Source organism: Oncorhynchus tshawytscha, unplaced genomic scaffold (assembly GCF_018296145.1).
Source record: "Oncorhynchus tshawytscha isolate Ot180627B unplaced genomic scaffold, Otsh_v2.0 Un_contig_6540_pilon_pilon, whole genome shotgun sequence".
Classification (NCBI taxonomy): Eukaryota; Metazoa; Chordata; class Actinopteri; order Salmoniformes; family Salmonidae; genus Oncorhynchus; species Oncorhynchus tshawytscha.
In genome coordinates, this window is record NW_024609659.1 from 210,587 (window position 1) to 223,877 (window position 13,291).

Consider the following 13,291-nt stretch of genomic DNA (forward strand, 5'->3'; position numbering starts at 1 on the left):
TCTACCCGGCAACTCTTCCCCGGGTTCCTCGCTGTATAAAAGATGTCAATATACCTGATAGAATAATGGTTCATAAACGGTAATCAACACGACAGCCCCACAACATTGTCCTTAGTATTTTCCAGATTTTTTTTCTTCTTCTCCTGGTTTTGACTCCGTTTTTAACTCTCAATAGTACAACTGTTCATAGAGAAACAGCAACTGAATGTTCTGAGTCCACGTCTATGCTTAAATCACATCAGAAGACCTTCAGACCTAAACATAACGATTTTAGATTTTTTGAGTGTAATTCCCCTTTAATTGCGCATCGAGCCAGAGAGAGATGTGTCGCTGTAGTGATGCTTCTGTCAGGACGACTGCAGCTCGCGTCATGGTAGAGTTTGTAAAACAATGGCCATCCAATTGATGTAAATAATCATGACCGTTGTGTCAGGTAAGCCTACTTTACAGTTAACATTTAATTGACCAGGTAATTGATGTAAATAATCATGACCGTTGTGTCAGGTAAGCCTACTTCACAGTTAACATTTAATTGACCAGGTAATTGATGTAAATAATCATGACCGTTGTGTCAGGTAAGCCTACTTCACAGTTAACATTTAATTGACCAGGTAATTGATGTAAATAATCATGACCGTTGTGTCAGGTAAGCCTACTTCACAGTTAACATTTAATTGACCAGGTAATTGATGTAAATAATCATGACCGTTGTGTCAGGTAAGCCTACTTCACAGTTAACATTTAATTGACCAGGTTATTGGGGAAAGTCTTTGTCTCTGTCGCTCTGACATTTCTCAACCATATATTTATATATTCTTAATTCCAGTCCTTTACTTAGATGTGTGTGTATTGGGTATGTTGTGAAATTGTAAGATATTACTGCACTGTTGGAACTAGAAGCACAAGCATTTCACTACACCTGCAATAACATCTGCTAACCATGCGTATGTGACCAAATTTGGGACTCCCCAATCATGGCCAGTTGTGATACAGCCTAGAATCGAACCAGGGTCTGTAGTGAACACCTCTTGCACTGAGATTCTGTGCCTTAGATCGCTGCGCCACTCAGGAGCCCAACTACATGGTGAGCTACTCATAGGTGGGCTGTGAGCTGCTGGTAGATGTCCATCCACCTATTGGAGAGCCCTGATCTATAACCACTGTGATTATTATCTCACCCTGCTGGTCATCTATGATCGTCTGAACATCTTGAAGAACCATCTGGCCTTAATGGCCGTATACTCCTTATAATCACCAATCTCTGAGGACTGGTCCACCCCTCTGAGCCTGGTTCCTCTCTACCCAGCACAACCAGAAAGAGGACTGGTCCACCCCTCAGAGCCTGGTTCCTCTCCACCCGGCACAACCAGAAAGAGGACTGGTCCACCCCTCAGAGCCTGGTTCCTCTCCACCCGGCACAACCAGAAAGAGGACTGGTCCACCCCTCAGAGCCTGGTTCCTCTCCACCCGGCACAACCAGAAAGAGGACTGGTCCACCCCTCAGAGCCTGGTTCCTCTCCACCCGGCACAACCAGAAAGAGGACTGGTCCACCCCTCAGAGCCTGGTTCCTCTCCACCCGGCACAACCAGAAAGAGGACTGGTCCACCCCTCAGAGCCTGGTTCCTCTCCACCCGGCACAACCAGAAAGAGGACTGGTCCACCCCTCAGAGCCTGGTTCCTCTCCACCCGGCACAACCAGAAGAGGACTGGTCCACCCCTCAGAGCCTGGTTCCTCTCCACCCGGCACAACCAGAAAGAGGACTGGTCCACCCCTCAGAGCCTGGTTCCTCTCCACCCGGCACAACCAGAAAGAGGACTGGTCCACCCCTCAGAGCCTGGTTCCTCTCCACCCGGCACAACCAGAAAGAGGACTGGTCCACCCCTCAGAGCCTGGTTCCTCCACCCGGCACAACCAGAAAGAGGACTGGTCCACCCCTCAGAGCCTGGTTCCTCTCCACCCGGCACAACCAGAAAGAGGACTGGTCCACCCCTCAGAGCCTGGTTCCTCTCTACCCGGCACAACCAGAAAGAGGACTGGTCCACCCCTCAGAGCCTGGTTCCTCCACCCGGCACAACCAGAAAGAGGACTGGTCCACCCCTCAGAGCCTGGTTCCTCTCTACCCGGCACAACCAGAAAGAGGACTGGTCCACCCCTCAGAGCCTGGTTCCTCTCTACCCAGCACAACCAGAAAGAGGACTGGTCCACCCCTCAGAGCCTGGTTCCTCTCTAGGTTTCTTCCTAGGTTCCTACCCTTTCTAGAACGTTGTTCCTAGCCACCGTGCTTCGACAGCTACAGAGTTTCTGTATCAGGACTTTGTGACACCTGCTGGTGTAAAAAGCACTTTATAAATAAATGTGATTGATTGGTTTCCATGTCATGTGACTACTGGAGTTAATCACTAGAGCTGCAGCTTGTAATTATTTGTAGGCCAGTGTGTTTGTCTGATTTGTGAATGTTATGTTATGTTATGAGTGTCTGATTCTATATTGTGTGTGTAGTCGTATCTGATTATGTGTATGTTATTTTTGTGTGTGATTGATTGATTGTGTACGGATGTTGTGATTGTTGAGTCTGGTTGTGTATGATTTGTTGTGTGTTATTTTGGTGATTGATTGATTGTGTACGGATGTTGTGATTGTTGAGTCTGGTTGTGTATGATTTTTGTGTGTTATTTTGGTGATTGATTGATTGTGTATGGATGTTGTGATTGTTGAGTCTGGTTGTGTATGATTTGTTGTGTGTTATTTTGGTGTGTGATTGATTGTGTATGGATGTTGTGATTGTTGAGTCTGTGTGTTATTTTGGTGTGTGATTGATTGATTGTGTATGGATGTTGTGATTTGAGTCTGGTTGTGTATGATTTGTTGTGTGTTATTTTGGTGATTGATTGATTGATGAATATTATAGACAAGGAGGAGCAGCAGTGTCGCCAGCTGATGGCCGGTCTGGACAAGGTGACCAGTGATCTGGACAAACAGGAGAAGGCCATCTACTCACGAGTACGCCCCCCTCTGGAGCAGACTAGGCCGCTGCAGGACAGCGCTGACCGTCTGCAGGACGTCAAGGTAGTTCCTCCTTTTTCTCCTTTCTCTGCACAGAGGGTGTAGAGCGGTAGAGATGCTTTTCCTCCTCCTACTCTTCTCCTGTCCTCCTATTTAGACTAGAATCCTTTCGATACAGTTTTCAAACCCATTTAATCCTACCAAAGAAAGTCTTGAGAGTTGTTTTATGCTTATCGAGGAAGTACTATTAGTTAGTTCCAGGAAATGTACACTTTTTTAATAAATATTATGCTTATCCCATATTCTTCCATCAGGACATTGCGGCCGTGGTTCGTAAGATCGAGCCGGAGAAGTCGTCCAAGGTGAGGGAGGCTGAGAAGTTCCTGACCTCTAACCCTAAATGTGCCAGCGCCCCTCAGCTGAACGGCAAGGTGAACGAGGCCAACAACAAATACGACAAGATCAACCTGCTGCTCAAGTGCTCAGAGGACAAGTGAGTAGCTTTTTGTACTTGTTAGTAGAGATAGTAGTAGTTACACAAAACTCAGGACCAGGGTGGCAGGGTAGTCTAGTGGTTAGAGCGTTGGACTAGTAACCGAAAGGTTGCAAGTTCAAATCCCCGAGCTGACGAGGTACAAATCTGTCGTTTAGCCCCTGAACAGGCAGTTAACCCACTGTTCCTAGGAAGTCATTGAAAATAAGAATTTGTTCTTAACTGATTTGCCTAATTAAATAAAGGTAAACAAAATGAGAGAGTTTTACTAGGATGACTAACCTGTAGGCTACTATGACACTATTTAAACACATTTTAAATGTCATTTTAATCTAATGTAATTTAATCATATCATGTGTTTGTTTACAGGCTTCAGAATTCCAACCGCCTGGAGAACTCCCTTCAAAACGGGAAATCTTTATTGTCCAGCTACGAGAACAAGCTGGCCAGGGAGGAAGTCGCCCCAGCAGACATCTCATCTCTGGAGAAGACACAGCGTCAACTGGCTGTAAGATGGCTGCCCTCTGATCGCTCGTTTATTCTCATCAGGATTCATGTTTAGATCCAAATGGATCTTCTCCACAAAGGAAATGTTTTGTATCAGTACAGATACCAAAGACCGAAGCATATTTACTAATGACATACAGTATAAATGTATGATGAGCTGGAAGGTCTGAGCTACACACTCATATCTCAACTTTGTCCCGGTTGGGGCAGAACTTCCCCCAAACACACAATTCAACCTCCACTTCCTCTCCCGACAGGATATTGCATCAGAGCTGAAGACCAAGAGGTCCGCGGTGACGGAGACGGAGGCTAACCTGCGTGCGGCCAAAGGCAGCTGTGACACCATGGCAACCAAGCTGCAGGAGCACTGCCCCGACATCGACAGGCAGGAGGGAGAGGTCCGGAGACTTAACAAACGCTACGACAACCTCAACAGGCAGATCGACACCAGGTAAACGGGACAGAACTGAGACTTCAAATGAATGATCAAATCAAATGTTATTGGTTATCCTGGGTGTAGGGAAACGTCTGTGTTCCTCGCTCCAACAGTGCAGTGCTCCAACAGTGCAGTTGTAACAATACATATAAATCTACAAAATACAAATGACAGGAATATAGAAATATTAGAACAAGACTGTCAGACTCTGGAATATAAACATCTATGTACAGGATGGTGTGTGTATAGACAGTAGTTATATAGGATGGTGTGTATAGACAGTAGTTATATAGGATGGTGTGTATAGACAGTAGTTATATAGGATGGTGTGTATAGACAGTAGTTATATAGGATGGTGTGTATAGACAGTAGTTATAATAGGATGGTGTGTATAGACAGTAGTTATAATAGGATGGTGTGTATAGACAGTAGTTATAATAGGATGGTGTGTATAGACAGTAGTTATAATAGGATGGTGTGTATAGACAGTAGTTATAATAGGATGGTGTGTATAGACAGTAGTTATAATAGGATGGTGTGTATAGACAGTAGTTATAATAGGATGGTGTGTATAGACAGCAGTTAAAATAGGATGGTGTGTATAGACAGCAGTTATATAGGATGGTGTGTATAGACAGCAGTTAAATAGGATGGTGTGTATAGACAGTAGTTATATAGGATGTGCATAGACAGTAGTTATATAGATGGTGTGTATAGTATAGACAGTAGTTATATAGGATGGTGTGTATAGACAGCAGTTATATAGGATGGTGTGCATAGACAGTAGTTATATAGGATGATGTGTATAGACAGTATAGACAGTAGTTATATATAGGATGGTGTGTATAGACAGTAGTTATATATAGGATGGTGTGTATAGACAGTAGTTATAATAGGATGGTGTGTATAGACAGTATATGAATTAGAAAGTGTGTACAGCAGTAGTTATATAGAATGAACCATGACTAGAATACAGTATATAGACATGAAGTAGGTAAAACAGTATGTAACCGTTATTAAAGTGGTTCCATGACTCTGTACCGTACATAAGGCAGGAGTCTCTGAGGTGCAGTTGAACCCTGTGGCTGCGTTCCGATGTTCCACCCTTCTCCAGAACTCAAAACCATTGGATCGGTACAAGTATGACTGGAGGGGAGTTCCCATTTCCATCATATTTCTGACACCAGTCCAATAATTTTAAATCCATAAAGGGAAGTGTACAAGTGCACACCTCAGGGAGAAGGGTAGAGAATTGGAATGTGGTAACCTTTGACCTCCATAAATGATATTTGTGAGGTTAGAGGGCTGATTGAGCGTTCGTCGCTCTTTACTACTGGTAAAAAAAAGTTGAAGCCAAGATCAAGACTCATCATAGCCAGACCTGGATTGTGATTTTACTATAATAGACGTCACATGACGGTGTGGTGTGGTGTGTTACCTTCACGGTGTGGTGTGTTACGTTGTGGTGTGTTACGTTCACGTTGTGGTGTGGTACGTTCATGTTGTGTTGTGGTGTGTTACGTTCATGGTGTGTTGTGGTGTGGTACGTTCATGTTGTGGTGTGTTCATGGTGTGGTGTGGTACGTTCACAGTGTGGTGTGGTGTGTTACGTTCACAGTGTGGTGTGGTATGTTCATGTTGTGGTGTGTTACGTTCATGTTGTGGTGTGTTGTGGTGTGGTACGTTCATGTTGTGGTGTGGTGTGGTGTGGTACGTTCACGGTGTGGTGTGGTGTGTTACGTTCACAGTGTGGTGTGTTACGTTCACAGTGTGGTGTGTTACGTTCACAGTGTGGTGTGTTACGTTCACAGTGTGGTGTGGTGTGTTACGTTCACGTTGTGGTGTGTTACGTTCACTGTGTGGTGTGGTGTGTTACGTTCATGTTGTGGTGTGTTACGTTCACAGTGTGGTGTGGTGTGTTACGTTCATGTTGTGGTGTGGTGTGTTACGTTCACAGTGTGGTGTGGTGTGTTACGTTCACGTTGTGGTGTGGTGTGTTACGTTCATGTTGTGGTGTGGTGTGTTACGTTCATGTTGTGGTGTGTTACGTTCACAGTGTGGTGTGGTGTGTTACGTTCACAGTGTGGTGTGTTATGTTCATGTTGTGGTGTGTTACGTTCACAGTGTGGTGTGTTCATGGTGTGGTGTGTTACGTTCATGTTGTGGTGTGGTACGTTCATGTTGTGGTGTGGTGTGTTACGTTCACGTTGTGGTGTGTTACGTTCACAGTGTGGTGTGGTGTGTTACGTTCACAGTGTGGTGTGTTACGTTCATGTTGTGGTGTGGTGTGGTACGTTCATGTTGTGTTGTGGTGTGGTACGTTCATGTTGTGGTGTGTTACGTTCACAGTGTGGTGTGGTGTGTTACGTTCACGTTGTGGTGTGTTACGTTCACTGTGTGGTGTGGTGTGTTACGTTCACGTTGTGGTGTGGTGTGTTACGTTCATGTTGTGGTGTGGTGTGTTACGTTCATGTTGTGGTGTGTTACGTTCACAGTGTGGTGTGGTGTGTTACGTTCACAGTGTGGTGTGTGTTACGTTCATGTGTGGTGTGGTGTGTTACGTTCATGTTGTGTGGTGTGTTCATGGTGTGGTGTGTTACGTTCATGTTGTGGTGTGTTACGTTCATGTTGTGGTGTGGTGTGTTACGTTCACAGTTGTGGTGTGTTACGTTCACAGTGTGGTGTGGTGTGTTACGTTCATGTTGTGGTGTGGTGTACGTTCATGTTGTGGTGTGGTGTGTTACGTTCATGTTGTGGTGTGTTACGTTCACAGTGTGGTGTGGTGTGGTATGTTCACGTTGTGGTGTGGTGTGTTACGTTCATGTTGTGGTGTGGTGTGTTACGTTCATGTTGTGTTGTGGTGTGGTACGTTCATGTTGTGGTGTGTTACGTTCATGTTGTGGTGTGGTGTGTTACGTTCATGTTGTGTTGTGGTGTGTTACGTTCATGTTGTGTTGTGGTGTGTTACGTTCATGTTGTGGTGTGGTGTGTTACGTTCATGTTGTGGTGTGTTACGTTCATGTTGTGGTGTGGTTTGTTACGTTCGTGGTGTGGTGTGTTACGTTCACGTTGTGGTGTGGTACGTTCATGTTGTGTTGTGGTGTGTTACAGAACTCAGAGCCTGCAGAGGGCTAAGACGTCGTACAGTAACTACCGCAGTGACTACGACAACCTGAACAACTGGCTGTCCCGCGTGCCAAACTATGAGCCAACTGAGAAAGACAACCTCAGTCAGGTGGAAACCAAGCTGGAAAACCAGAAGGTAGGTGGTTGATTCCTGATTGTCCCACTAATGGTTAATGTTAGGATTGGGGGAGGGGCAGCTGATATCTGATTGTCCCACTAATGGTTAATATTAGGATTGGGGGAGGGGCAGCTGATTTCTGATTGGCCCACTAATGGTTAATGTTAGGATTGGGGGAGGGAAGTTGATTCCTGATTGTCCCACTAATGGTTAATGTTAGGATTGGGGAGGGGCAGCTGATTTCCGATTGGTTAATGTTAGGATTGGGGGAGGGGCAGCTGATTACTGATTGTCCCACTAATGGTTAATGTTAGGATTGGGGGAGGGGAAGTTGATTCCTGATTGTCCCACTAATGGTTAATGTTAGGATTGGGGGAGGGGCAGCTGATTTCTGATTGGCCCACTAATGGTTAATGTTTTGCAACCCTGTCCTGAACTAAAACGAATGTTTCTATACCTCTAGTCAGTCCTCTACCTCTAATGGTCCTGTTATGTTTCTATAGTCAGTCCTCTACCTCTAATGGTCCTGTTATGTTTCTATAGTCAGTCCTCTACCTCTAATGGTCCTGTTATGTTTCTATAGTCAGTCCTCTACCTCTAATGGTCTGTTATGTTTCTATACCTCTAGTCCTCTACCTCTAATGGTCCTGTTATGTTTCCATAGTCAGTCCTCTACCTCTAATGGTCCTGTTATGTTTCCATAGTCAGTCCTCTACCTCTAATGGTCCTGTTATGTTTCTATAGTCAGTCCTCTACCTCTAATGGTCCTGTTATGTTTCTATAGTCAGTCCTCTACCTCTAATGGTTATGTTTCTATACCTCTAGTCAGTCCTCTACCTCTAATGGTCCGGTTATGTTTCTATACCTCTAGTCAGTCCTCTACCTCTAATGGTCCGGTTATGTTTCTATAGTCAGTCCTCTACCTCTAATGGTCCTGTTATGTTTCTATAGTCAGTCCTCTACCTCTAATGGTTATGTTTCTATACCTCTAGTCAGTCCTCTACCTCTAATGGTCCTGTTATGTTTCTATAGTCAGTCCTCTACCTCTAATGGTCCGGTTATGTTTCTATACCTCTAGTCAGTCCTCTACCTCTAATGGTTATGTTTCTATAGTCAGTCCTCTACCTCTAATGGTCCGGTTATGTTTCTATAGTCAGTCCTCTACCTCTAATGGTCCGGTTATGTTTCTATAGTCAGTCCTCTACCTCTAATGGTTATGTTTCTATACCTCTAGTCAGTCCTCTACCTCTAATGGTTATGTTTCTATAGTCAGTCCTCTACCTCTAATGGTCCGGTTATGTTTCTATACCTCTAGTCAGTCCTCTACCTCTAATGGTTATGTTTCTATACCTCTAGTCAGTCCTCTACCTCTAATGGTCCGGTTATGTTTCTATACCTCTAGTCAGTCCTCTACCTCTAATGGTCCTGTTATGTTTCTATACCTCTAGTCAGTCCTCTACCTCTAATGGTTATGTTTCTATAGTCAGTCCTCTACCTCTAATGGTCCGGTTATGTTTCTATAGTCAGTCCTCTACCTCTAATGGTCCGGTTATGTTTCTATACCTCTAGTCAGTCCTCTACCTCTAATGGTCCTGTTATGTTTCTATAGTCAGTCCTCTACCTCTAATGGTTATGTTTCTATACCTCTAGTCAGTCCTCTACCTCTAATGGTTATGTTTCTATACCTCTAGTCAGTCCTCTACCTCTAATGGTTATGTTTCTATACCTCTAGTCAGTCCTCTACCTCTAATGGTTATGTTTCTATACCTCTAGTCAGTCCTCTACCTCTAATGGTCCGGTTATGTTTCTATACCTCTAGTCAGTCCTCTACCTCTAATGGTCCTGTTATGTTTCTATAGTCAGTCCTCTACCTCTAATGGTCCTGTTATGTTTCTATAGTCAGTCCTCTACCTCTAATGGTCCTGTTATGTTTCTATAGTCAGTCCTCTACCTCTAATGGTCCGGTTATGTTTCTATACCTCTAGTCAGTCCTCTACCTCTAATGGTCCTGTTATGTTTCTATAGTCAGTCCTCTACCTCTAATGGTCTGGTTATGTTTCTATAGTCAGTCCTCTACCTCTAATGGTCCTGTTATGTTTCTATACCTCTAGTCAGTCCTCTACCTCTAATGGTTATGTTTCTATACCTCTAGTCAGTCCTCTACCTCTAATGGTCCTGTTATGTTTCTATAGTCAGTCCTCTACCTCTAATGGTCCTGTTATGTTTCTATAGTCAGTCCTCTACCTCTAATGGTCCTGTTATGTTTCCATAGTCAGTCCTCTACCTCTAATGGTCCTGTTATGTTTCTATACCTCTAGTCAGTCCTCTACCTCTAATGGTCCTGTTATGTTTCTATAGTCAGTCCTCTACCTCTAATGGTCCTGTTATGTTTCCATAGTCAGTCCTCTACCTCTAATGGTCCTGTTATATTTCTATAGTCAGTCCTCTACCTCTAATGGTCCTGTTATGTTTCTATAGTCAGTCCTCTACCTCTAATGGTCCTGTTATGTTTCTATAGTCAGTCCTCTACCTCTAATGGTCCTGTTATGTTTCTATAGTCAGTCCTCTACCTCTAATGGTCCTCTTATGTTTCTATAGTCAGTCCTCTACCTCTAATGGTCCTGTTATGTTTCCATAGTCAGTCCTCTACCTCTAATGGTCCTGTTATGTTTCTCTAGTCAGTCCTCTACCTCTAATGGTCCTGTTATGTTTCTATAGTCAGTCCTCTACCTCTAATGGTCCTGTTATGTTTCTATAGTCAGTCCTCTACCTCTAATGGTCCTGTTATGTTTCTATCTAGTCAGTCCTCTACCTCTAATGGTCCGGTTATGTTTCTATAGTCAGTCCTCTACCTCTAATGGTCCTGTTATGTTTCTATACCTCTAGTCAGTCCTCTACCTCTAATGGTCCTGTTATGTTTCTATAGTCAGTCCTCTACCTCTAATGGTCCTGTTATGTTTCTATAGTCAGTCCTCTACCTCTAATGGTCCTGTTATGTTTCTATAGTCTATAGTCAGTCCTCTACCTCTAATGGTCCTGTTATGTTTCTATAGTCAGTCCTCTACCTCTAATGGTCCTGTTATGTTTCTATAGTCAGTCCTCTACCTCTAATGGTCCTGTTATGTTTCTATAGTCAGTCCTCTACCTCTAATGGTCCTGTTATGTTTCTATAGTCAGTCCTCTACCTCTAATGGTCCTGTTATGTTTCATAGTCAGTCCTCTACCTCTAATGGTCCTGTTATGTTTCTATAGTCAGTCCTCTACCTCTAATGGTCCTGTTATGTTTCTATAGTCAGTCCTCTACCTCTAATGGTCCGGTTATGTTTCTAACCTCTAGTCAGTCCTCTACCTCTAATGGTTATGTTTCTATACCTCTAGTCAGTCCTCTACCTCTAATGGTCCTGTTATGTTTCCATAGTCAGTCCTCTACCTCTAATGGTCCTGTTATGTTTCCATAGTCAGTCCTCTACCTCTAATGGTCCTGTTATGTTTCTATAGTCAGTCCTCTACCTCTAATGGTCCTGTTATGTTTCTATAGTCAGTCCTCTACCTCTAATGGTCCTGTTATGTTTCTATACCTCTAGTCAGTCCTCTACCTCTAATGGTCCTGTTATGTTATGTTTCTATACCTCTAGTCAGTCCTCTACCTCTAATGGTCCTGTTATGTTTCTATAGTCAGTCCTCTACCTCTAATGGTCCTGTTATGTTTCTATAGTCAGTCCTCTACCTCTAATGGTCCTGTTATGTTTCCATAGTCAGTCCTCTACCTCTAATGGTCCTGTTATGTTTCTCTAGTCAGTCCTCTACCTCTAATGGTCCTGTTATGTTTCTATAGTCAGTCCTCTACCTCTAATGGTCCTGTTATGTTTCTATAGTCAGTCCTCTACCTCTAATGGTCCTGTTATGTTTCTATACCTCTAGTCAGTCCTCTACCTCTAATGGTCCGGTTATGTTTCTATAGTCAGTCCTCTACCTCTAATGGTCCTGTTATGTTTCTATACCTCTAGTCAGTCCTCTACCTCTAATGGTCCTGTTATGTTTCTATAGTCAGTCCTCTACCTCTAATGGTCCTGTTATGTTTCTATAGTCAGTCCTCTACCTCTAATGGTCCTGTTATGTTTCTATAGTCAGTCCTCTACCTCTAATGGTCCTGTTATGTTTCTATAGTCAGTCCTCTACCTCTAATGGTCCTGTTATGTTTCTATAGTCAGTCCTCTACCTCTAATGGTCCTGTTATGTTTCCATAGTCAGTCCTCTACCTCTAATGGTCCTGTTATGTTTCTATAGTCAGTCCTCTACCTCTAATGGTCCTGTTATGTTTCCATAGTCAGTCCTCTACCTCTAATGGTCCTGTTATGTTTCTATAGTCAGTCCTCTACCTCTAATGGTCCTGTTATGTTTCTATAGTCAGTCCTCTACCTCTAATGGTCCTGTTATGTTTCCATAGTCAGTCCTCTACTCTAATGGTCCTGTTATGTTTCTATAGTCAGTCCTCTACCTCTAATGGTCCGGTTATGTTTCTATAGTCAGTCCTCTACCTCTAATGGTCCTGTTATGTTTCTATATAGTCAGTCCTCTACCTAATGGTTATGTTTCTAATAGTCAGTCCTCTACCTCTAATGGTCCTGTTATGTTTCCATAGTCAGTCCTCTACCTCTAATGGTCCTAATGGTCCTAATGGTCCTGTTATGTTTCTATAGTCAGTCCTCTACCTCTAATGGTCTGGTTATGTTTCTATAGTCAGTCCTCTACCTCTAATGGTCCTGTTATGTTTCTATACCTCTAGTCAGTCCTCTACCTCTAATGGTTATGTTTCTATACCTCTAGTCAGTCCTCTACCTCTAATGGTCCGGTTATGTTTCTATACCTCTAGTCAGTCCTCTACCTCTAATGGTCCTGTTATGTTTCTCGGTCTAAAATGTTGATTGCTGTGTTGTCACAGAACCTGCTCTCCGACATTAAAAAGAAGGAGTCTGAGTTGAACAACGTATCGAAAAATGCCCAACTTTACCAGCAAGCCGTCAAGGTAGGGGAATGAACACCGATCGACACATCCACTCTGATTACCTACAGCTAGGAGAAATGTAGACGATTTGATGTAACACTTTCTCTCATTTTTCTTCCTCTTCAATGAATAATTGATTTGACTAATTTGTGTTTTTGCAGGACTATGAGAATGATACTGAGAAGTTCAAGTCTATTCTGGACCTTGAAGACGGGCTGGTCCCGCAGACCTACAAGAGAAGCAGACTGGAGTCCCCTGCACTTAGGGTCAAGGAAGAGGTAAGGAAGACTGCAGCTGTGGCCCAAATAGAACCCATTTACCTATTTAGTGCGTTGCTTTTGGACTCTGGTCATAAGGCCCTGGTCAAAAGTAGTGTACTATGTAGGGAATAGGGTGCATGGGCCCTGGTCAAAATTTGTGCACTCTATAGGGAATAGGGTGCATGGGCCCTTGTCAAACGTAGTGCACTATATAGGGTGCATGGGTCCTGGTCAAAAGTAGTGCACTATATAGGGAATAGGGTGCATGGGCCCTGGTCAAAATTCATGCACTCTATAGGGTATAGGGTGCATGGGCCCTTGTCAAAAGTAGTGCACTATAT

The 13,291-nt window shown here is 43.6% G+C and overlaps 1 protein-coding gene across 1 annotated transcript in view; it reads left to right on the top strand.

The window, feature by feature from the left end:
• LOC112226281 (periplakin-like) overlaps window positions 1-13,291 on the top strand; it is a 52,436-nt gene that overhangs the window by 34,791 nt on the left and 4,354 nt on the right. The window contains 7 exon segments of the mRNA XM_042316670.1: window positions 2,911-3,068; window positions 3,320-3,498; window positions 3,868-4,006; window positions 4,263-4,456; window positions 7,553-7,703; window positions 12,628-12,711; window positions 12,852-12,968. Coding sequence (XP_042172604.1) covers window positions 2,911-3,068; window positions 3,320-3,498; window positions 3,868-4,006; window positions 4,263-4,456; window positions 7,553-7,703; window positions 12,628-12,711; window positions 12,852-12,968 — 1,022 coding nt within the window.